At 44.0% G+C, this 25086-nt stretch overlaps 1 protein-coding gene across 1 annotated transcript; it reads left to right on the top strand.

Moving 5' to 3' along the window:
- The first annotated feature begins 1420 nt into the window (after positions 1 to 1420).
- Positions 1421 to 22326, top strand: RSAD2 (radical S-adenosyl methionine domain containing 2). Its single transcript, XM_040348649.1, has 6 exons — positions 1421 to 1769; positions 8008 to 8169; positions 9711 to 9940; positions 11863 to 12012; positions 14774 to 14806; positions 21324 to 22326. Exons 1-6 carry the CDS (start codon positions 1466 to 1468, stop codon positions 21486 to 21488), a joined length of 1044 nt encoding a protein of 347 aa, XP_040204583.1. The 5' UTR covers positions 1421 to 1465; the 3' UTR covers positions 21489 to 22326.
- Positions 22327 to 25086: the final 2760 nt, after the last annotated feature.

Raw genomic sequence — 25086 nt, 5'->3', positions numbered from 1 at the left:
GTTTTATGTTAATTTTTGGTGACCCGACGTGATTGACGTTTTTCCCGAACGGCGCATGCGCCGTCCGTGGAATTTCCCAGTGTGCATTGCTCCAAAGTACGCCGCAAGGACGTCATTGGTTTCGACGTGAGCGTAAATTACGTCCAGCCCCATTCACAGACGAGTTACGCAAACGACGTAAATTTTTCAAATTTCAACAGCGGGAACGACGGCCATACTTAAAGCGGAGGTTCACCCATGGAGAACACATTTTCCCCCTAGATGGATGCTCGTTTTGTCTAGGGGAATCGGCTAGTTGTTTTAAAATATGATCCGTACTTACCGTTTACGAGATGCATCTTCTCCGTCGCTTCCGGGTATGGGCTGCGGGACTGGGCGTTCCTTCTTGATTGACAGTCTTCCGAGAGGCTTCCGACGGTCGCATCCATCGCGTTACGATTTTCCGAAAGAAGCCGAACGTCTGTGCGCAGGCGCAGTATAGAGCCGCACCGACGTTCGGCTTCTTTCGGCTACGAGTGACGCGATGGATGCGACCGTCGGAAGCCTCTCGGAAGACTGTCAATCAAGAAGGAACGCCCGCTCCCGAAGACCCATACCTGGAAGCGACGGAGAAGATGCATCTCGAAAACGGTAAGTACAGCTCATATTTTAAAACATATAGCCGATTCCCCTAGACCGAACGAGCAGGAATCGGGGAAGAGGAAAAGAGGAAAAAAAACACAAATGGGTGAACTCCCGCTTTAACATTGCGTGCGCCTCCTAATAGCAGGAGTAACCTTACGCCGAAAAAGCCTAACGTAAAAAAATAGCGCCGGGTGTACGTAAATTTGGGAATCGGCGTGTCTAGGTCATTTGCATATCCTATGCCTAAAACGACGGAAAAGCGCCACCTGGCGCCCAGCGTAAATATGCACCCTAAGATACGACGGTGTAAGAGACTTACGCCAGTCGCATCTTAGGCTAATGTCAGCGTATCTTGCTTTCTGAATACAGAAAGAAGATACACCGGCGCAGATTTGAATTTACACGGCGTATCTATAGATACGCCGGCGTAAATTCTCTCTGAATCTAGCCCAATATATTTAGATTCAATTTATATTTAAATGCTTGCTAGAAAAACACAAAAAACACATGAAAAGCGTAGCAAAAAAAATAAAAATACATGAAATTGACACTCTTCTTACAAAATTCACATAAAATGATTTGCTATTAGTAGGTTGAATATGTTTATATACAGTATTTATCATCATGCATTGCCAAATTACCTTATGAAGCTTCACCACTTGAGGCACTAATGAGCAGAAACGAAACTCCCTGGGATCATTTACTGTGGTTATTGCAAGTTTCTGGTTTGTGTGTTGTGAACAGAATGTGAAACTAGCAGCTGAGCCTATATAATCAGTGAAGGCATGAGACCAGTCCAGTTACTCCTACCTAGCTGTCAGATAAAGCTCATCCTGGAAAGATGCTGTCCCAGAGCTTTCTACCTGTTGTGGTGATACTTGTCTTCTTCTGGAAGAACATGAGCTCTCTGCTTCATGGCATGAAGATGTTCTACTCTAGGTGCTGGTTACTTTCTGCGCCTAAAGTCCTTTCTGTCCCAAGCAGACAGGTCCAGGATCCAGAGAGGGTTATACCCACCAGTGTCAACTACCACTTCACCAGGCAGTGCAACTACAAGTGCGGATTCTGCTTCCACACCGCCAAGACATCCTTCGTCTTACCAATAGAAGAAGCCAAGAAAGGACTAGCCATGCTCAAGGCTGCAGGTACTGGACAAATCTCTTCTTTACTATGCTAATTAACCACTTAAAGTGGAGTTCCACCCATAAATATAACATTACATCAGTAGTTTTAAAAAAATGTCATTAGTCCTTTACTATTTTTTTTTTTTTTTAGAAGCCTTCAAAGTGTTGTTGCTAGGCAGAATAGTTAATCTTCCCACTTCCTGCACCTAGGTGCTTAATGCACCGCACAGACTTCTGGGAATGTAGTGGGTGTAACTTTCAGGAGTCTGTGCACTCCCAGGTCTCAAAGAATCATGTGACTTGGACAGCACAGGTGCTGAAACCTGATCTGACACTGCTTGTGCAGCACTGAGCATGTGCGAGATCTGCAAGGCTGAAATCCAGGAAGTCATACAGTCTGGCTTCATGACGCCCACACTGGCCCCAGTCAATTTCTATTTTATAAAGTGTCTAAATGCTGTAACAACCTAACAAAACGGACCTTAGTTTACAGACTAACTTTACTAGAATACATTAAGCTTGTGTATTACAGGGGTATTTATATTTAAAAAGTGAAATTGTGGCCGGAACTCCGCTTTAAGCCCCGGACCTTTAGGCAGCTAAAGGACCAGGCCAGGTTTTGCGATTCGGCACTGCGTCGCTTTAACAGACAATTGCGTGGTCGTGCGACGTGGCTCCTAAACAAAATTGGCGTCCTTTTTTTCCCACAAATAGAGCTTTCTTTTGGTGGTATTTGATCACCTCTGCGGTTTTATTTTTTTGCGCTATAAACAAAAATAGAGCGACAATTTTGAAAAAAAAATTATATTTTTTACTTTTTGCTAGAAATAAATATCCCCAAAAAACATATATAAAAATGTTTTTTCCTCAGTTTAGGCCGATACGTATTCTTCTACCTATTTTTGGTATAAAAAAATTGCAATAAGCGTTTATCGATTGGTTTGCGCAAAGTTTATAGCGTTTACAAAATAGGGGATAGTTTTATTATTTTATTTTTTTTGCTACTAATGGCGGCGATCAGCAATTTTTTTCGTGACTGCGACATTATGGCGGACACTTTGGACAATTTTGACACATTTTTGGGACCATTGTCATTTTCACAGCAAAAAATGCATTTAAATTGCATTGTTTATTGTGAAAATGACAGTTGCAGTTTGGGAGTTAACCACAGGAGTTAGTGTTCACCTAGTGTGTGTTTACAACTGTAGGGGGGTGTGGCTGTAGGTCTGACGTCATCGATCGAGTCTCCCTATAAAAGGGATGACTCGATCGATGCAGCCGCCACAGTGAAGCACAGGGAAACCGTGTTTACATACGGCTCTCCCCGTTCTTCAGCTCCGGGGAGCGATCGCGAGGGGGCGACTGAAACGAATAGCCGCGCCCTCATCCCGGATCGCTCCCCGCGGGTTTCCGACCGCCGCATGTAGCGGGCGGGGGGGTCCCGATCGGACCTATATGCCTGTACGTGCCATTCTGTGGACGTACATATACATGCGGCGGGCGTTAACCGTTTAAAGTGGTTGTAAACCCTTGTTTACAACTTAATGTTACAGGCAGGGGTGAACTGACAACTCATGGGGCCCCCGGGCAATAGAAGATTATGGGGCCCCCGGGCTTATAGATGGCCACCACGCCAAGAGGCAGGGCAGCTAAGATCTCAGGCATTTCACATCAAAAGCATGTCGGTTTCGGACATATCAGGGACAGATGTAAAAAAAACACAGATTTTGACATACTGTCCCTGGTTTTATTGAGCCTGGCAACCCTGTTGGGGCCCCCTAGTGGCATGGGCCCTCGGGCAGTGCCCGAGAGTCCCAATGGTCAGTCCGCCCCTGGTTACAGGTAAGCCTATATTAAGGCTTACCTGTAGCTAACAAGGATATCTCCTAAACCTGCACTGTTTAGGAGATATCCCTGTATTTGGATGTGCCGACGTCATGCGGCACATGCGCACTTAAGCCAACTGAAGCAATGGCACTATGTGCCGTTGCTTCAGTTGTACTGTGCCGTTATCACGCGCATTCACGGGAGTGACGTCATCACGGGAGTGACGTCGGACCACTTGGCCTTCAGGAGAAAGATTAAAACCCATCTCTTCTGAGGTCAAGGGGTTCCTTACTCATGAAATGGATACAGCGCCCAGAGGCGATTCAGTTCGCATGTGTTGCGCTTTACAAGTGTCTCTCTCTCTCTCTCTCTCATCGCGGCTCCGGCCAATCACCGCGCCGGAGCTGCGAGACCCGGAAGTCACTCCAGGACAGCATGTCGGCGGCCGGAGGGGGAGACGTGGACTGCTGCAGGGGCTTCGATCGGAGGTAAGTAAAACATAATCAGCTAGTATGCTATGCATACTAGCTGATTATGCCTTTGTCTTGCAGGATTTGTATTTTTTTAATTTTCGAACGGAGGGTTTATCTTCCTCTTTAAAGATTTTGTTATTTTCTATTGGTGAAAAAGTGGATATGTCTGCTCCTCTAGCCTGGAGCATTCTCCATGGTCCTGAGACGGGCATTACCTACAGCTGTGTTTCTCAACCTTTTTTTTTCAGTCAAGGCACCCTTTAAAATTATGGACAGTCTCGAGACACCCTCCGAAATGATGGCCAGTCTCGAGGCAACCAATCTAAAATGTAAAAACTTTTCTTATGCCTAGTCCACACGATTGGTTTTCCCGGCAGTAAAAAGACCGCCGGGAAAACCGAGAACCTGCTTGGTAACTTTTTCCCCTTAGGCCTCGTACACACGACCGAACATGTCTGCTGAAACTGGTCCGCGGACATGTTCGATCGTCTGTACGGCCGACCGGACAATTTTCCGTCCGATCGGACAGGTTTCCAGCAGACAAATGTTTCTTAGCATGCTAAGAAACATGTCCGCTGGAACCATGTCCGCCGGACATGTCCGATGGTCAGTATGACTCATCGGACATGTCCGCTGGGCCGGAATCCCCCGCATGCGTCGAAGTGAATCCTGTCCGCGGGGATTTCGGTTTGATGGTGTGTACAGCCATCAGACCGAAATCGCCGAGCGGACATGTCCGATGAAAACGGTCCGCGGACCGTTTTCATCGGACATGTTGTATCGTGTTTACGAGGCCTTACACACGACTGGGTTTCCCAACAGGAAAACTGCCATGAGAGCTTGGTCGGGAAACCCGGCCGTGTGTATGCTCCACCGCAGTCTTTTCCCATAGGAAAACTGCCGGCCTCAAAAACCGCCAGGAATCCTGTCGGCAAAACTGCGATAGAGCATATACATGGCCGGGATTCCCGCCAAAAGCTCTCATTGCAGTTTTCCCAACAGGAAAACCGGTCGTGTGTACAAGGCATCATATTGTTTAACATAATGCAGCAACATCAATACATGTAGGACACTCAACATTAGAGCTGCTTTATTCTTCCAAAGCAAATACACTTTTGCAAACTGCCACTGACTAGTATTCAAGAGTTTCTCTTCTCCCTCAGTTTTTCTCTATTACTTGCAGGGCTTTTTTTCAGGGGGAACTTGGAGGAACTCAGTTCCACCACCTCTGGCTCAGACCCTTTGGTGCCTGCTCACCACAATCACTTGTAAACACAGAAGTCTGGTTTCTGTGTTTACAAGTGACAGCTTTGTAACCCCCTGAACTCTGCACACTGTATGTAATGCAATTCTGGTATTTAATGCCCCTTTGAGGCCTTGTACACACGACCGAACATGTCCGCTGAAACTGGTCCGCGGACCAGTTTCCGCGGACATGTCCGACCGTGTGTAGGGCCTAGCGGACAGTTTTCCAGCCTAGCGGACAGGTTTCCAGCGGACAAAAGTTTCTTATCATGCTAAGAAACTTGTCCGCTGGAAACATGTCCAATGGTTAGTACGACTCATGGGACATGTCCGCTGGTTATGACGTATAACCAGCGGCCCGAAATCCCGCGCATGCGTCAAATTGATTCGACGCATGCGTGGAAGCATTGAACTTCCGTGTTAGAGAACGTCGGTGTCTTCTACGTCACCGCGTTCTCTGTCCGCTGGGATTTTGGTCTGATGGTGTGTACACACATCAGACCAAAAGCTCCCAGCAGACATGTCCGATGAAAACGGTCCGCGGAACGTTTTCATCGGACATGTTCGGTCGTGTGTACGGGGCCTAAGACCCTTCTACTGTTTGTGAAATCTGAACGGGTCGTGGTTGAGTTCCTGCACCTATTTTCTGAAAAAAAAAGCTCCGATTACTTGAGACCCCAAATCTGATGGAGAGAGGCAGGGGAGGGTCAAACAAGGATGATATGCAGGCAACTGACATCCTCCTTATCAACTGAGGATGCCATTGGTTGTTAGGAGGTTGGTAGCTAGAAGGCTGTAATGATGCACAATGAAAACCTGTGGATTTGTGTAACTAAAAAGCAGTTTTCATCCACCCACCGGCTTATATACAATTTTGGGGTAGTTTTTAGGCATTTTGCCACGGCACCCCTGAAGAAACCTCAAGGCACCCCAAAGTGCCTGGGCACCCTGGTTGGAAAAAAAGGCTCACCTACAGAACTGGCTAAATGTGGCCATACACCAGCAGAATTGTATTTGAACATTTGGCTGGAAATTTAGGAAAAAATTATTGTTGGTACTTGCAGTAATACCATTATAGACTAAACAAATTTCGTAAGAAAACCCTGAAAAAATGTGTTTGATTGCCATGCCAATGTTTTTAACCACTTAAGGACCAAGCCTCTTTCTGAGATTTGTTGTTTACAAGTTAAAAACAATTTTTTTTGCTAAAAAATTACTTAGAACCCCCAAACATCATACATTTTTTATAACACCCTAGAGAATAAAATGGCGGTCGTTGCAATACTTTATGTCACACCGTATTTGCGCAGCGGTCTTACAAGCACACTTTTTTTGGGAAAAAATACACTTTTTTTTATTAAAAAATAAGACAGCAGTAAAGTTAGCCCAATTTTTTTTTTATATTATGAAAGATAATGTTACACCGAGTAATTGATACCCAACATGTCATGCTTCAAAATTGCACCCACTCGTGGAATAGCGACAAACTTTTTCTCTTTAAAATCTCCATAGGCGACGTTTAATAAATTCTACAAAAAATTATGGTACTACAGCGCTACTCCTTCTACAAATCAAAGAAAAACTACTAACAACAAAATAACCAAATAATATAGCTGCAGACACAATGGTGTACAAAACCAATAGTGACAATTATAGCATAGGTGTTGCGCTTATATTAAAGTGGAGGTTCACCCGGAAATGACAATTTTTAAGATTAGATTCATGCTCATTTTGTCAAGGGGAATCGGCTATTTTTTTTTAAATCAAAGCCGTACTTACCGTTTTAGAGATACATCTTCTCCGCCGCTTCCGGGTATGGGCTGCGGGACTGGGCGTTCCTTCTTGATTGACAGGCTTCCGACAGGCTTCCGACGGTCGCATCTATCGCGTCACGATTTTCCGAAAGTAGCTGAACGTCGGTGCGCAGGCGCCGTATAGCGCCGCACCACCGTTCAGCTTCTTTCGGGTACTCGTGACGCGATAGATGCGACCGTCGGAAGCCTGTCGGAAGACTGTCAATCAAGAAGGAACGCCCAGTCCCGAAGACCCATACCCGGAAGCGGCGGAGAAGATCGCTCTCTAAAACGGTAAGTACAGCTTCGCTTTTAAAAAAACTAGCCGATTCCCCTTGACAAAATGAGCATTAATCTAATCTTACATTTTTTTTTAGGGTGAACTCCCGCTTTAAGGGCCCTTTCACACGGAGCGGATCCGTATTGATCCGCCCCGTGTGTGTCCGTCGGCTCAGCGGGGATCATCCGTAAATCCCCGCTGAGCTGTCGGTGGACAGGGCGGTCCCCGCACACTGTGCAGAGACCGCCCTGTCTTTCCTCCGCTCACCCCTATGGGGAATCGGATGAATACGGACCGTGTGTCCGTATTCATCCGATCCGTTCCGCCAGATGGAAGAAAAATAGGGTTTTCTTCCGTCTGAAAAAGCGGATCTTTGCGGACGCGGATCTTTGCGGACGTTAGCGGATGCATCATCTGCTAACGTCCATTATCATTAAAACATTATATACAATATCCTAATCTACTTCCATCCCCATTCATCCCACACACACACACACAAAAAAAAAAAGGCCTCCCCACTATTTCGTAGTTTGGAGACCACTGATGTAAAGCATTGTGTAAATTGATGGCGCTTTATAAGTACCTGTAATAAATAATATTTTGTGATCTGAGCCCTACTAAGCCTCATTTCTATCTTCCAGGTATGGAGAAGATTAACTTTTCTGGAGGGGAACCATTCTTGCAGGACAGAGGGAACTTTGTAGGAAAGCTGGTGGAGTATTGCAAGAAAGAGCTGAGGTTGCCCAGTGTCAGCATTGTGAGCAATGGCAGTCTGATCACAGAAAAGTGGTTTCAGATTTATGGTGAGTTAAATGAATGGAGCTTTAACACATATTTCTATTGCAGCAGAAAGGTGTAATTGTTTCTTTTCTGTATCCTCATTTAGTATTGTAAATCTTGCCATACACTAGCAGATTTTTGAATAAACGTTGGAACGAACATTTGTTCGAAACCTTTCAGTTAATTTAATGGCTTGGTCTTTCAAAAGTACTTCCAAATTGTCTTTGCTTTTAACATTTGATTCTGAAACAAATGGACTTTACTGAAAGAAAACCACATACACTGTTGAAAATTTCCATCCTGCTCCTTCAATTTCTCATCACTGTGATCAGAAACGAATGTCAATTTAGAAATGTCAATTAGAAAATCAGAAGAACGTTCTTAAAATTACATTTTTTTAGAACTAATTTCTGTTGGCTTAACGTGATTGTAAACCTTTATATATACCCAGTGGAGGGACTATCCTATGGTTACATGTATTTAAACCAATAGAAGACATTTTTATATATATATATATACCGTATTTATTGGCGTATACCGCGCACTTTTTTCCCCTGAAAATATGGGGGAAATCTTGGGTGCGCGTTATATGGCGATAATGTACCTTGGGCTCGGAGGGGGACAAGCGCTGCCGAGTGCCGCCGGAATTCACAAGCCGTCTCTCCTGTTTACTCGGCTCTAACATCACACACACTTTCTCGCTTCCGCCACCAGCATTGGACCAGTGTTCTATCATTCACAGGAGCTGGTCCAATGCCGATGGCGGAGGCGGGACTGTGTATGTGACTGCCGCCGAATGAACAGGAGATGACGGCTCAGTGATATATCACCCAGAAGTCTGGAAGCCCACTGAGGTAAGTTCAATATTAAATGATGGCATCATGTTCCCATACTGCAACAAGATGACACTCCTGGATTTGTGGCGGTGGGTGAAGACACCAAATACAACTGACACATAATGCCTGATGAATACCTTGAATCAGAGGCTGCAAATGGGCACATAGGCTGCATCTAGGCAAACTTAAATAACACATAGGCTGCATCTAGGCAAACTTAAATAACACATAGGCTGCATCTAGGCTGAAGATGGGCACATAGGCTGCATTTAGGCACAGATTAGGCTGCATTGAGGCTGCAGATGGACACTGACCACAACATTTAAAAAAAAAGTTTTTTTTCCTGAAGCTTCCCTCTGAAATTGGGGTGCGCGTTATACACCGGCGCGCGTTATACGCCGATAAATACGGTATATACACATATTTATACAAGTTAAAATATACAAACGTATACCCACAGTTGATCGAGAGGAAGGCAAAAAATAAAAACAATAAAACACAATATGGTTTGCTCCAGTAGAGGAAAAGAAGCCATGGCCACGTACAGTAATTCACTCATATTGGTGGCTGTACACCTCAGCACACAGGAGCTAGTAAGCATCCGTGTGCATTAGGTCAGTCAATTCATTTAGAAAACTGTGTAAGCTGATCTTTAAGATACAGTAGTCTAACACATAAAATAATTCAGTCATGTTATTTTTCTAAATGAAGATCTGTTTACGCCACAGGAGAACACCTGGATATCCTTGCCGTGTCCTGCGACAGCTTTGTTGAAGAAGTGAACAAGCTCATTGGTCGGGGACAGGGAAAGAAAAACCATGTGGAAAAGCTGATGAAGATAAGAAAATGGTGCCGGGATTATAACGTGGCTTTCAAAATAAATTCCGTCATCAACCATTACAATAAGGATGAGGACATGACAAAGGAGATTGAGATGATCAGCCCAATACGCTGGAAGGTAGGTGGCTGTTATGTAACTTTCAGCTTCCTAAGGGTTCGTGTGTGGCCCACCTGAGCACAGACATGCAGCTGTTGAGGGGTGTCCACATGAAAAAAATTAAGCAGTATGTCACGTTCAGTGGGCACTACTACTGCCAAAAGTTCCCATGCAAGTCTATGGGGCTGCACCGGACAGGGCTTTCCTTCACTTTGCTGACATTTCCTATCATTTCCTGTTGTGTCTCCATGACAGGAGGTGAATGGAAATCTCCCCAGCAGGACATAGAAAAAATTACTTTATAGGTGTTTTAGCCATTTCCTACTTTGTCAGAAAACAAATAGCTATTTATACATGTTAAGTTTGGCTGTGACATCTCTTATAATAATTAAGTTATTTGTCTCCATACAACACAGTTACTGGCCAGTGTTCATAAGCTGTAAGGAATTTTAAAACACCCTTTATTGTGTGTACTGGTCCTAACAACCTTAACTTGAGCTGGCCATGCATGGAGCGAGAGTTGGCCAGTTCAGCAGAGACCGGTCAAGATTCGATTCATGTATGTACAGGCTGATTGTACCCAAGTCGATTGGTGAACAACCAGCCTGTTGGATTTTTTACATGTGATTTCTGCCAGCACGTATAGCTGTTCTGCCTGATGAGAAGGCTCCCCGCACTCCCTTGTCTGCAGAACACAATGGTGCTGCAGGTGGCATTCCCCCTTTAACATACTGTATATACTCGAGTATAAGCCGACCTGAATATGAGCCGAGGCACCTAATTTTACCACAAATAACTGGGAAAACGTATTGACACGAGTATAAGCCTAGGGTGTCCATCTGCAAGCTTCACTGTGTCTCACTTTGCCTCATTGTACCCATGTGCATGCCTCACTGTGCCCATGCCTCACTGTGCCCATGCCTCATTGTGTCCATGACTATACTGACATTTAACATGGGAGTCGAAGGAAGGGGTGCCCGGTTTGAAAAATCCGTGCTCCCCGGTCGTAGGTCCCCTAGACAACAAACTTTTCACACTTGTAGAGAAGAAATGGGGCTACATGTGTGCCAAGTTCCGGGTCCAGGAGACCTTCGACCGGCTGGTACCGGGTCCCCAAAGTCACCGTAGAAATTACCGTTTAATATGGGAGTCTATGAAAGGGATGCCCGGCTTTGAAAAATCGGTGCTCCCTGGCCGTAGGTCCCCCGGACAACAAACTTTGTACACTTGTAGAGGAAGAGTGGGGCTACATGTGTAGTTTGGGATCCAGGAGACCTATGGCCGGCTGGTACCGGGTCCCCAAAGCCTGGGAGATCAGGCGCAAAAAGGTGACTCGAGTATAAGCCAAGGGGGGCATTTTCAGCACAAGAAAATGTGCTGAAAAACTCGGCTTATACTCGAGTATATACGGTAGTCAGTGTCAAGGAAAAAGGAAAGGAAATTGAGTCATCTATGGGCTACTATGGACAGTCATATTTACATAACTAATCATTTAGCTTGGCCACCTCAGCTCCTCCTTACATGCTTGGATACATTTGGTTATATACTCTGACCAATGAAATTAATGAACGCCAAAATGCTTCATGTGCCTGAAAGCATTAGAAAAGATATGCAGTTCTGGGCACATGTTAACACTGCTTTTTCCTGCCAGGAGAAAGGCGTTTAGAAAAGTTGCAGTGTACATGAGGCCTAACAAACACATTTTTCCAAGTAGTTTAAACATTTTTCCAGTTACTGTGCTCTGATCTTTGAACTCACATGTATGATACAGTCCAAAACACAATGATCAATATAAAAATCATATGCATATAAAATATACAGTAAATATACTGATTTATGGGAATCTTTAACAACCCCGATGCACAGAAATGCCTAATGAAAAAATATATAACAATGAAAGGAAACATTTGTATCAAGTCAATGCTGTTTTTGTTGATCCTCAGGTATTCCAGTGTCTCATTATTGATGGGGAGAATTGTGGTGATGATGCATTAAGACAAGCTGAAACATTTGTCATCAGTGATGAAGAGTTCAGAGGTTTTCTGGATCATCATAAGAACATTAAATGTTTGGTTCCAGAATCTAATCAGCAGGTATTTCACTTAACCACTTCCTTACTGGGCACGTATACCCCTTCCTGACCAGGTGAAATTTCAGCTTCTGGCACTGCGTCGCTTTAACTGACAATTGCGCGGTCGTGCGACGTGGCTCCCAAACAAAATTGGCGTCCTTTTTTTCCCACAAATAGAGCTTTCTTTTGGTGGTATTTGATCATCTCTGCGGTTTTTATTTTTTGCGCTATAAACAATAAAAGAGCGACAATTTTGAAAAAAAGACAATATTTTTTACTTGTTACTATAATAAATAGCCCATTTTTTTTTTTTAAACATTTTTTTTCTCAGTTTAGGCCGATACGTATTCTTCTACATATTTTTTGTAAAAAAAAAAAAAAAAATCGCAATAAGCGACTGGTTTGTGCAAAAGTTATAGCACTGGGTGTGTTCTAACTGTGGGGGGAGGGGGGTGACTGGGGGAGGTGACCAATGCTGTGTCCCTATGTACAAGGGACACAGATCGGTCTCCTCTCTCCCCTGACAGGACATGGGTCTCTGTGTTTACACACAGAGATCCTTGTCCTTGTCCCTGTAACTGCCGATTGCGAGTGCTTGGCGGACATCGCCAGGCACGCGCATCGGTATCTCAGGAATGCGGCAGGCACGCGCGCGCGCCCTCTAGTGGCCTGGAAGAGCGGAGGACGCATATATGCGTCCTGTCAGAGATTTAGAACCACCCTGCGGCCGCACATATTCGTACGGCTTTCGGGAAGTGGTTAAACATAACTAACATGATAATTTTACACAATCACAGAACTGAATTAGAATTGATTTGGTTTGAAAATAAGCTCTGAGGGTCAATTTCCATTGTGGATTGCTTTTTAGGCTTTTCTAGGGGTTCCTTGAGCTATGACTGATTGATCTCCCATTTGTCGCATGGATAGAGTCAGGACCATGCTACCTGACAAAGCCTGTAGCATGAAACCAATTATCTTTTTAAACCGTCTAAGGGTGGCAATCTGACCACCACGGTAAGGGTTGCATTATTCCTACTGACCACTAATGTAAGGGTTCCCTGAGACCTGAAATTTATTTTAGGGGTTTCTCTGGCGTACAAAGGTTGGGAAAGTCTGCTATAGAGCATCAGTTATCACAGCTCCAAATATGCTGGGGCTGCTGACATCACATCCAAGATGGTGGCATCTAGCAGCTGTCTCAGGACTTTTGGATGTCTACACAAGGGAAGCTTATACTGGTGGTAAATAGCATGCATAAATACATTAAATGCACACATAATCTTATAGGAAGATTGATGCTGAATTGTATGGTCTGGCAAAAGGGTCTTTATAACCTCCATTAAAGTACTCAGCAAAGCAGGTTAATGAAAGATCAAGATGATTGTCAGATATCACCTGAAAATATGTATACTGGGACCAATTTTTATCTACTCAGCAATGGAGACATGTACACAATGGACAACATTTGGGGGGTTTTGGCTGTGTCTGTGGGAGTTTGTATTCATTTAGCTAAAAAAAGTTTTGTGAGGTTAGGAGGTGTTAATGTTGGATGAGAAGACCTGGTCATTGTTTTTTTTTTATCCCAAAGTCTTTTAATAGGGTTGAGGTCAGAGCTCTGTGAAGCCCACTTCAGTTGGGTTCCTCCACTTCAAACTTACCAAACAATGTCTTTATAGAGCTGGCTTTGTACACAGGGCTGGTGCAAGGATTTTTGACACCCTAGGCGAAACCTAATTTTTCTGACCCCCTCACACTCCCTTTCCCTGCCCATGTATTCCCCACCTTTTTATTGAAGCACCCATCACATGCAGCCCACCAGCGCCAATTAATTGCAGCCTCACCAGCACACCATCAAAAGCAGCCTCACCAGCGCCCATCAAAAGCAGCCTCACCAGCGCCCATCAAAAGCAGCCTCACCAGCGCCCATCAAAAGCAGCCTCACCAGCGCTCATCAAATGTAGCCTCACCAGCTCCCATCAAATGCAGCCTCACCAGCACCCATGAAATGTAGCCTCACAAGCGCCCATCAAATGCAGCCTCCCCAGCGCCCATCAAATGCAGCCTCACCAGCACCCATCAAATGTAGCTTTACCAGCGTCCATTAAATGCAGCCTACATGTGCCCATCAATGCAGCCTACCAGTGACCATTAATGAATGTTTGCTTGCTTCCATTCATTCGGAAGTTGGGACACAGAGACAGTCCTCCATCTGCCTTCTGAGACTTGGTTGCTTGCTGTAGAGAAAAAAGAGTATGAACACCAGTGGCTGGGTGCCCTAGGGAGCAGGATGCCCTAGGGAGCAGGGTGCCCTAGGTGGCTGCCTAGTTTGCCTAGTGGTAGCACCGGCCCTGTTTGTACACAAAAGTACAGTCATGCTGGAACAGAAAATGGTCCTTCCCACAAAATGTTGCCCCAAGGTTAAAAAGCAAACAATAGTCTTTTTTTTTGCAATAGCATTAAAAGCTTCCTTCACTGGGAAAAATACAATAGCATTAAAAGCACCCTTCACTGGAAAAACTAGAACTAAATAATTTGGAGTATTTCACATACTTTTGGCCATATAGCGTATGCTTGTGGTTTCAGAACTTCAACCTTTCTGATTGTTTAGGCAAAAAAAAAGGTAAAGGGTTCTGTGCAGGGGTAGGTGGGAAAGTAAAGAGCCCCCCACACTGGAGAGCTCACAATCTGAGACCCCTTTCATGTATTAAATATCTTTATTACTGCCAGAACCATGTCACATTTGTATCACATTTGTTAAATATTGCTGTTTCCTTTTTTTTCAGATGCGGGATTCTTATCTTATACTGGATGAATATGTAAGTTTATAAAGTGAAACTGAATGCATGTTTGCATTTTCATGTCCATAATTAATGTGTGTGTTTTTTGTTCATGTTTTTTTGTAAAAAAATGTATCCACTGCACAACCCCCCAACAGGCTATATTTCAGACATACCGAGCGCCCATTTACACTGATGCAATGTGTGTTGATGTGTATTATGCTGCATCTCATTTAGACAGCTCATTAATGCATTGTCCGTCAGCAAGTTGTGTTGTTGAGCCATTTAGAACAAACTCTGTTACCACATTGCAGTTGTGTCAATGGACCCTTAAGGAAAAACTGTTGCTTACGTTCTTCTGAAAAATGCTAGTTGCAAACATTGTTATCCCTTGTCTTCAGACATTTCTGATGCCTCGTACACGCGTACAGGGGGCCAAATTCTCAAAAAACCTGCCTAACTTAACTTTCAGCAGTTAAGTTACACAGGCGTTAAATTTCTACCTAAGTGCCCGATCCACAAAGCACTTACCTAGAAATTACACGCCGTGTAACCTAAGTGCCTCTGTCGCAAGGCGGTCGTCTGCTCGAGGGGGCGATTCCTATTCAAATGAGGCGCGCTCCCGCGCCGGACGTACTGCGCATGTGTGTGACGTCATTTTTCCCGACGTGCAGCGCGCGAACGTAATTTACGCCGGGCTTTGTGGATTGCGACGGGACAATAAAGTTGCGACGGGTGAAAAAAAAATACGCGCCGGGAAAAAAAATTAAAAAAAAATCGCGGCGATCGAAAAAAAGGTCTGGTTTTACATGGTGTACTAACTTTACACATTGTAAAACCAGCCCTAATTTAACGCGTGCAAATCGTAACTTACGCAGAAAACACAAAGCTTAAAAGCTTTGTGGATCTGCTTAAGTACTCATTTGCATACGCTAGCCGGCATTTCGACTCGAAATGCCCCCAGCGGCGGATGCGGTACTGCATCTTAAGATCCGACAGTGTAAGTGTCTTACAGATGTCGGATCTTCTGACTATCTTTGGAAAAATCCTTCTGAGGATCGTTTCCAAAGATAGCCACAGGGATACGCAGGCTGAACAGCAGTTCCGCCTGCGTATCTCCTTTGAAAATTTGGCCCGAGATTCCTGGCGGTAAAAAAAGTCAGCCAGGAAACCCGAGGGGAAAACCAAGAACCTGCTCTGTAACTTTTTCCCCCTACACACCACCGGGTTTCCCAACAGGAATACTGCGGGGAGAGCTTTGGTTGGGAAATCCCGGCCGTGTGTATGCTCCATCGCAGTGTTTCTCATTAGAAAAATTGCCCGGTTAAAAAACGCCGGGAATCCTGGCGGGAAAAAAGAGAGCTGGTTCTCTTTTTTTTCCGGCAGTTGTCCTGTCGGGAAAACTGCGATGGAGCATACACATGGCCGATTTTCACGGCCAAAGGCTCTCATGGCAGTTTTCCCGACGGGAAAAAACGATCGTGTGTACGAGGCTTGAGCTACTCTCAATATGCACTCATATTTCATTAAAGGAGTTGTAAAGGAAAACATTTTGTTTTGCTAAAATGACTGTTTACAGGGTATAGAGACATAATAGTTAACTGATTCCTTTTAACCACTTAAGCCCCGGGACGAATAGGCTGCTAAATGCCCAGAGGCGGTTTTACAATTTGGCACTGCGTCGCTTTAACAGACAATTGCGCGGTCGTGCGACGTGGCTCCCAAACAAAATTTGCGTCCTTTTCTTCCCACAAATAGAGCTTTCTTTTGATGGTATTTGATTGCCTCTGCGATTTTTATTTTTTGCGCTATAAATAAAAAGAGCGACATTTTTGAAAGAAAAACAATATTTTTTACTTTTTGTTATAAGAAAAATTGAATAAACTAAATTTTAGTCAAACATTTAGGCCAAAATTTATTCAGCCACATGTCTTTAGTAAAAAAAAAAAATCGCAATAAAAAAAAAATTAGCTACCTAGCGACAAAAGTGACACTAATACAGCAATGAGAAAAATGATCGCTTAGTGACACTGGCAATAGGGGGTGAAAGGGTTAACTAGGGCGGTGATCAAGGGGTTAAAACTTTATTGGGGGGGGTAAGGGGGGTACCCTGAACCTAACACTAACTGCCTGTCACACTAACTGTCACACTGACACTAAATGCAGTGATCAGTACATATATGATCACTGCATTCAGTGACACTGTGACAGGGGGGTGGGGGGGTGATCTGAAGAGGTTAATGTGCCTATGTGTACAAGTGTCAGTGTAGTGTTGGTGCGACTTACTGTGATGTCTTCTCTCCTCTCGGCGGTTTGAAAATACCGCCGAGAGGAGAGCTGCATCACTTCCTCTGCCAGTGTTTATATTTTACAGGCAGAGGAAGTGACACGGCGGGACACGACGGGATTGGCCGAGAGCGATCACGAGGGGGCGGACAGAAACGAACAGCCGCCCCCTCAAGACGGATCGTTCCCCGAGGTAAGCCGCCCGCCGCACGCAGCGGAGGGGGTCCCGATCGGACCCCCGACCCGCTAGAAGGCAGGGACGTATATATACGCCCATCTGCCTATACGTGCCATTCTGTGGACGTATATAGGCGTGCGGCAGGCCTTAAGTGGTTAAAAATTATTAAAAATAGATAAAAATCAATCATATAATGTACCTACAGTTTCTAGTTTCGTTTTTGCATGTTGTTTCCTGCTTCTGTGATGTACAGAGCCACAGAGCCAATACAGGGCAGTAATGGTTTGGAAAACGAAACTGATTGGTGCTGAGGGGTTTTAGACACACAGTAATCACACCTCCTTGATTAGTGACCACAGAAAAAAGCTCCCAGCACTGTGGTTATCAGGAAACAGACAACCAGGAAGTGTGGAGATCAGAGAAGAATTACAGCAACTTGAGAGCAAAAACGAACAATGAGGACATGAAAACAGCACTGCATTAAGGTAAAGGAAGCTATTAAGATAAAAAAAAAAATTCCTTTACAAACCCTTTAAAGACAGAGGCTCAGTTATAACCGCTAGCTTTCCACCAGCAGATCAGCAATGGTAGCCTACGTACTTTTCTCATAACGGCTTTCCTTTAAAGCGACTGTCACTAAGTGAAAGATTTTCAGTAAAGGCTGTGAAAGAACATAATTTTCCTGATGCCTTGCACTAATGAACTCCAGAAAGAAAATAAATCTTCTGCTGGAGTCCACATTGAAAGTGACAGTCGTTCCTCCTGCTGACCTCCATGTAACTACTGTGTGCTGTAATGGGTGGATGTCAGAGTTAGGAACCAGAGAAAGACCCAGGAGATTGACATTCTTGGAAATGTTGGATTCCCATTAGACTTCAGCAGAAGATTTTGCAGCATCTGAGCGACATTGAAAACACAATTGAATTTTCCGACAGGAATTGTGTGATGGCAGGCTGTTGTCAGAAAATCCGACCGTTTGTATGCTCCATCGGACAAATGTTGTCGGATTTTCTGCCAACAAATGTTGGATAGCATGCTTTAAAATTTTCCAACAACAAATGTGTGTTGTCAGATAATACGATTGTGAATACAGAAGTCCTTTAGAAAAAAATCCAAAGTAAAAAACGCATGCTCAGAAGCAATGCTGACCATAACACAACATTAGCAGAAGTTGCCCAAAGGGTGGCGCTAAAGAGCTGAAAAACCACGTAGTTTTGTGTTTGTTGGCCGACAATTCTTTGCCGTTTGTATGCAAGACAAGATCATGGGCAATGCCCTTCGGACAAAAGTCCTACACTTTGTCCGCAGAAAATCTGATTTTGTGTACCAGGCTTTAGCCACAGACAGCAGGGAAGGTAAGTATTTACAGACTTTTTTTGACAGGTGTGCTTTTCATAAAAACTTTTCTATAGCAGCAGGGTTGTTTTAATCTAGAAAAAAAACTATTATTCCGTATCAATGGATATTTAAATAATTCAGTGCCCAGTACAGGTAGGAGAGGGTTTACATTTTTCCCCACATCACATGAATTAAATAGAATAATGTACAAAAAAATGTAATTTTAGGGTGCCCAATTACTATAGAAGATTAAAAGTCAACAATCCATTTTATTAAGTCAGGTTTAATTCCACAATATAAGGCTGAATCAACATATTTTATGCTACAACAGATTACATTCTCGACATGTTTTGCCCAGTTCATGGATTCTTCAAGAGTTTTGTAGCAAACTGAACCAACTGTTAGACTATGAAATTAAAAAAATTGTGGAACAAGAAAGCAGCCGAACAAGTGGCCATAGGAGAAACAAATGTCCAGGATGGGGGCCATGTGAATATTAAACCCCCGGAGGGCGCCAGCACTCCCTGTCTCTGCTGGTGAATGTTGTAAATCAGGGGTAGACAACCTTAAAGGGGTTTTCCACCCATTTTTTAAGTTTATTAAAAGTCAGCAGCTACAAAAAGTGTAGCTGCTGGCTTTTAATAAACTGACACTTACCTGCTCTAGCGTTCCAGCGACGCGCCGGCCGGGGCTCCGCTCCTCTCCCCCCCTCCCCGGCCGGCGTCTTCATTGTCACTGTGGGCACCCGGCCGTGACAGCTTTCGGCTTCACGACCGGGCACCCACTGCGCATGCGCAAGCAGCACTGCGCATGCGAGCTGCGCGTCGCCGTCCGATTGGACAGGCGCTCGCCTACAGGGAGGGGCTGTGAAAAGGCGATTAAGCTAATCGCCTTTCCAGCCCCTCGGCGGAAGTGGGACAGGAAGTCCCCTTCTCCTGAACCCCCCACTCCCCCCCCAAAAAAATTACATGCCAAATGTGGCATGTAAGGGGGCGAGGAGTGGGTTAAGAGGAAGTTCCATTTTTAGGTGGAACTCCTCTTTAAAGAGGTGGAGATCTACCTGAACAACATAGGAGAAGTCAAAGATCACCACACACACAGTGTCGCCTGCTCACACCTGATTTAATCTTTAATTGCCATACTGCCATGTCGCAATCCCGTGCATTGCACGGCAATCATGGGTTTAAATAAGGTGGTGAGGAGGCAACATATTGCCTCCTCACCACCTGTTAAACACACTCGGATCACTTTTCAGAGAAGCAGCAGTGCCTGCTGCACTTGTGAATAATGCCCTTAGTTGCATTCGATAGCAGCACTGTTAGGGCTCATTCACACATAAATTTGGGGGGTGGTACGGTTTATTTGTGGTTTTACTGCCCCCAATCTCTGCCCCCTTTAGCTGCTGAGGCAGCAGTCTAAGGTGTACACATGCTGCAGCAGGAATTAAACACCCTATTGCTTTTGGTGGGGGCTACCACCTGCCAATTGTGTCCCATTCAAATAAATGGGGCCACTCTGCAAGCACCCTGCAACTGGATGCTTCTGTGGGGTCCAAGGGGTTACAATTTCACACTGATGTGCTGCGGTTTACCTGCATTGTGGGTACAGGGGGCTAGCTGCTCTTTGCCATAGACTTCTATTTTATCCTACAGGTGTGGAGCACTTTCTGAAAGGGCACCAAAACTCCTGCATACAGAAGAAGTCTATGGCTAAGTTCAGCAAACCCCCAGGAAAGCTGCGGGTACACTGCACCCACGGTTTGGGTAAAACACAGTGCATCAGTGTGAGAGCAGCCTTATACTAATATGCCCAGTATATTGCTTCACACTGACCTGAAGATCTCTTCTTTCCTGCTGCTGGCACCACTCTGGAGACCGCTAGCCGGGATAAGAGGTGGAGTGCAGTTGGTATCACTCCGCATGGGGCAGGAGCCAGTACTACAGAGGAGGCATTGGCCTACAGCTCCAACTTTACAAGTAGTCCCTCTGCATTGCACTCTGTTTGATGCTCTGGTATGGTGGGTCAGCAAGCCCAGACCACAATCTACCAGTCACCTGGCCATGATCTACTTGTAGATCGCGATCTACAGGTTGTTGACCCCCCTGTTGTAAATGGACATTGTGTGTATGGGGATTACATTCCTCCTCGTGGCTATGACTACCTGTTCGGCTGATTTGTTGTCAATAAAATTGATTGTTTCCATTATCTAATATAGATACGGATGGTTCTTTACATTTCCTATTCTAACAGTTGATTCAGTTTGCTACAAAACTCCTGAAGAAGCCATGAACTTGGCAAAACATGTTGAGAATGTAATCTGTTGTAGCATAAAATATGTTGATTAAGCCTTATATTGTGTGGAATGACACCTGAATAAGGTTATTATTGTAATCTGGTTTTAATGAATATTGTTGACTTTTAATCTTGTGTTGTACATGGATACCCTAAAAATCCAGTTTTTCATACATTCGTCTATGCAATATTTAAATAACTTTCCTGTTAACTTTTTACTTTGAAACCACATAATCCTGTTGCTTGGGAAAGAGGCTGAGCAGGTCTGCGGAGGCTTTCTTTTCCAAAATCGTAGACCCCATCTCTGCATTTTTCCCAGGCCAACAAGGCAATATACTGTAATTCTGCCAACATACTGTGTGCCTGGTTATTGCTTCCTTCTGTTGGTACAACTACCCAGAGAGCCTCCTATAGGGCTTCCATGTTCACTCAGTGCTAACTGATTGTAATTCTTCCTTCTAGATGCGTTTTCTCGACTGCAGAAATGGACGAAAAGATCCTTCCAGATCCATCTTGGATGTTGGTGTTGAAAATGGCATCAAGTTTAGCGGTTTTGATGAAAAAATGTTCCTTAAACGAGGTGGGAAGTACGTGTGGAGCAAAGCAGACTTGAAGTTGGACTGGTGATGACATTATATGGTCATGTGATGGACTTTACTTACAAATATTGTATGCAAGAAGCACTTTTACTGCAAGATTGTAATAACCATTCCAAACCTCACTTCCGTGACATCCAGGACATATTTGCCATGCTCAGAAAATACTACGAACAGTCCTCCCACTTAATTAGCTTCACACCAGCATGAACTGATGTAAAAGTATGTAGATAACTAAATTTACAATATTTTTTTTTACTTTTTTTGGCTTATGTAAGAGAGGTAAAGCTCAGAAAGCTTGTAAGAAGTGAAGTTTAATGAATTCTACTAAAAGCTGGATTACGTAATTGCTTTTTGTCTTTAAAAATTTGTCTTTGCGGCTTGGGTATAAAACAGTCCTAAGATGACAATAACCTATACCAATGCCTGAGACAAACTTCTAAAGCTGTCCAAGACATGTTTCATGGGATGTGACTATTCCAAGAGTATTTGTTGTATCCTATGACCATGTGCTTTGTTTTTATGTAGCAGCGGATCAGATTGTCTCCAATTACCCACCTTAGGGTTTGTAAAATTGGGCACTGGATGCTATCTTCAAGCAATGTGTTTACGAGGTGCAAACTCTCTTTGATATTTGGAGTGAAATCATGTCCTACTTTAACCTCACTTCACTCCATCCCTCTGGCTGGCCAAAAAAGAGGTTACCACCATTTGGCATAGGAAAAACTCTGAAGCCCTGTACACACGGCCAGGAATCCCGTCTGTTTAAAAAACTTCAGTTTTCCCGAAGGGATTCCTACCAAGCTTGCCTTGAAAAGCCATGTATACACACGGCCACACAAAAGACCTGCCGTTCTTTTGAATGGCAAGAACGCAGTGATGTCAAAGACTACGACAAGCCAACTAAATTACGTTCTATGCTACCGCGCATGCGTCAAATTGTTATCGAGCATGCATGGTTTATTTCCCCTTCAGGTAAGTATACAGACGACCGGTTTTCTCGGCAGGAAACACTCTGAGAGCAGGTTCTCTATTTTTTCCCCGGCAGTTTTCCTGTCGGTAAAAATGCTAGGGAGCATACACACGGCCAGGATTCCCGGCCAAAAGCTCTCCTGGCAGTTTTCCTGCTGGGAAAACCGATCGTGTGTACGAGGCTTCAAGATTCAAGAAAACTGCTGGCAGAGCTTTCTTGCCGAGTAAACCGAGCGTGTGTACGAGGCTTTGAGGTTTCTCGTCAAGAAAACTGCCCAGAATCTCGACGAGAATAATAGAGAACCTTCTCTCTATTTTCTCGTCATGAGATTCTCGGCAGGAAACCCGAGCGTGTGTATACTTACCTCTCCATGGAAACCCGCGTATGCTCGAAATGATTTCGACGCATGTGTGGTAGCTTCCAAGGCATAGGTAGGGTGAAGCAAGATGGCGGCGACAGCATAGAATGTAACAAGCGCATGCTCGTAGTCGATGACGTCACCGCGTTCATGCCATTCAAAAGAATGGCGGTTCTTTTGAATGGTGTGTGTGTGTACACTCGGCCGGCAAGAAAATCTTGCCAGGAATTTCGTCAGGAAAAATTACGTTTTTTTCCTGATGAGAATCCGGGCCGTGTGTACAGGGCTTTAGCCCCTAATTACATCTATGTGATACGGGCCATCTATCTGCATTGATCCACATTTTTATGTTGGTTTTAAATGCGTTGAACAGCCTTGTTCATTTAAAAGGGCTGTCCAACGCATAGAAATAGCACTAAAAAAGAGTATTACCTTTCTTTTTGGGGGGAAAGGCAGTAGGAAACCATGCCGTGTGGTGCTAAAACCCACGTGTTAGCAAGGTGTGTTGTGGTTCTATTAGGAATGAACCTGCAATAAAAGCAAACATTTGTGCACTGCGAGAACACATGTGCAATTTTGCGCACATTGACATGGCACACAAATATAAATAGGGACTTAGATGTTCAGTACCAGTATTTTCCATCTGCTTGTATAAGTTATATTTTGCATGTGATGGATGAGAGTTTAAAAAAAGTTCCTCCTAAATCTCTTACGCATAAAGCGCTTATCTTATAAGCTAATATATAATTTATTGTCTGTACAGGAAGCTTCATAAGCAAAATGATGTGTGTTCGTGTATTCGCGTTGTGCTTACATTATGGCCTTAAGCTAACCATAGACTAAGAGATTCCTCCATCCACAAACAAGGTGGATGGAGGAACCCCCCTGCCAAGACGTTGTATTCTCATGCCGCGTACACACGATCATTTTTCGGCTTGTAAAAAATGACGTTTTTCAATCTCTAGAAAAAACTACATTTTTTCCAACTTCATCATTAAAACGACGTTGCCCCCACACGATCGTTAAAAAAAATTCTCTAGCAAAGCGCGGTGACGTACAACACGTACGACGGCACTATAAAGGGGAAATTCCATTCGGAATGTGCCACCCTTTGGGCTGCTTTAGCTGATTCCGCGTTAGTAAAAGACGATTCGTGCTTTTCTGTCTATTACAGTGTGATGAATGTGCTTACTCTATTACGAACGCTAGTTTTACCAGAACGAGCGCTCCCGTCTCATAAATTGCTTATGAGCATGTGCGGGTTTTTCACGTCGTTTAAGCCCACACACGATCATTTTTTTCAACCCGAAAAACGACATTGTTTAAAACGTTGTTAAAAAATGCAGCATGTTCAAATTTATTTTTTTTTGTCATTTTTCAGAACCCGAAAAATGATGTGAAGCCCACACACGATCATTTTAAATGACATTTTTTTAAAACGTTGTTTTTTTACATGCCGAAAAATTATCGTGTATACGCGTCATCACACTGGGACTTGCTGCTGTAGGAATACACTGGTCCACCTTTTTCCAGCCAGGAAATTGAAATGTGTCCATTCCCTGGAAAACCAGCTGAATAAGACCAGCTCAACACTACTTAGATTTCGTTTTTAGAGATTCTACATTGTAATTAGTTTATTTAATAGGATTGTTTTTACTGTGTCATGACATCATAAAGATGGACACATTTGTAGGTCTGTAGAAGAATGAACACTACTTTTGTTTAATAGTGACAAAATAATGGTAAACCAATTTTGTATCTCTGCTCAATGAAAACTCCTCATGTTCATGGTACAGAGAAACCAGAACTTGACGATTTCGCAACACAAATAGCTTTCTACTTTCTTCTTTGCTTTGTAGGTTCCAGAGGCATTTAGAGCCATTATAATGTTTTAATGTATCTCTTTAACCACTTCAGTCCAGGAAGATTTTACCCCATTCCTGACCAGAGCACTTTTTACAATTTGGCACTGCGTGTCTTTAATTGACAATTGTGTAGCCGTGCGATGTTGTACCTCAACAAAATTTCCGTCCTTTTTTAACCACAAATAGGGCTTTCTTTTGGTGGTATTTGATCACTTCTGCGGTTTTTATTTTTTGCGCTATAAACAAAAATAGTGAAAATTGTGAAAAAAATACAATGGCCCGGATTCACATACATTGGCACATATTTATGTCGGCGTAGCGTATCTAATATACGCTACGCCGACGTAGCGCAGAGAGGCAAGCACCGAATTCACAAAGCACTTGCCTCCCAAACTGCGCTGGGTTCCCTCGGCGTAAGCCGTCGTAGGTGGAA

This window comes from Rana temporaria, chromosome 4, assembly GCF_905171775.1.
Source record: "Rana temporaria chromosome 4, aRanTem1.1, whole genome shotgun sequence".
Taxonomy (NCBI): domain Eukaryota; kingdom Metazoa; phylum Chordata; class Amphibia; order Anura; family Ranidae; genus Rana; species Rana temporaria.
This window is presented reverse-complemented; position numbering and strand designations above follow the sequence as displayed.

Coding starts and splice junctions, on each gene's coding strand:
- RSAD2 (XM_040348649.1), top strand. CDS start 1,466: ATGCTGTCCCAGAGCTTTCTACCTGTTGTGGTGATACTTGTCTTCTTC. Junction 1,770..8,007: donor AGCCATGCTCAAGGCTGCAG/GTACTGGACAAA, acceptor TCTATCTTCCAG/GTATGGAGAAGATTAACTTT. Junction 12,013..14,773: donor TTCCAGAATCTAATCAGCAG/GTATTTCACTTA, acceptor CTTTTTTTTCAG/ATGCGGGATTCTTATCTTAT.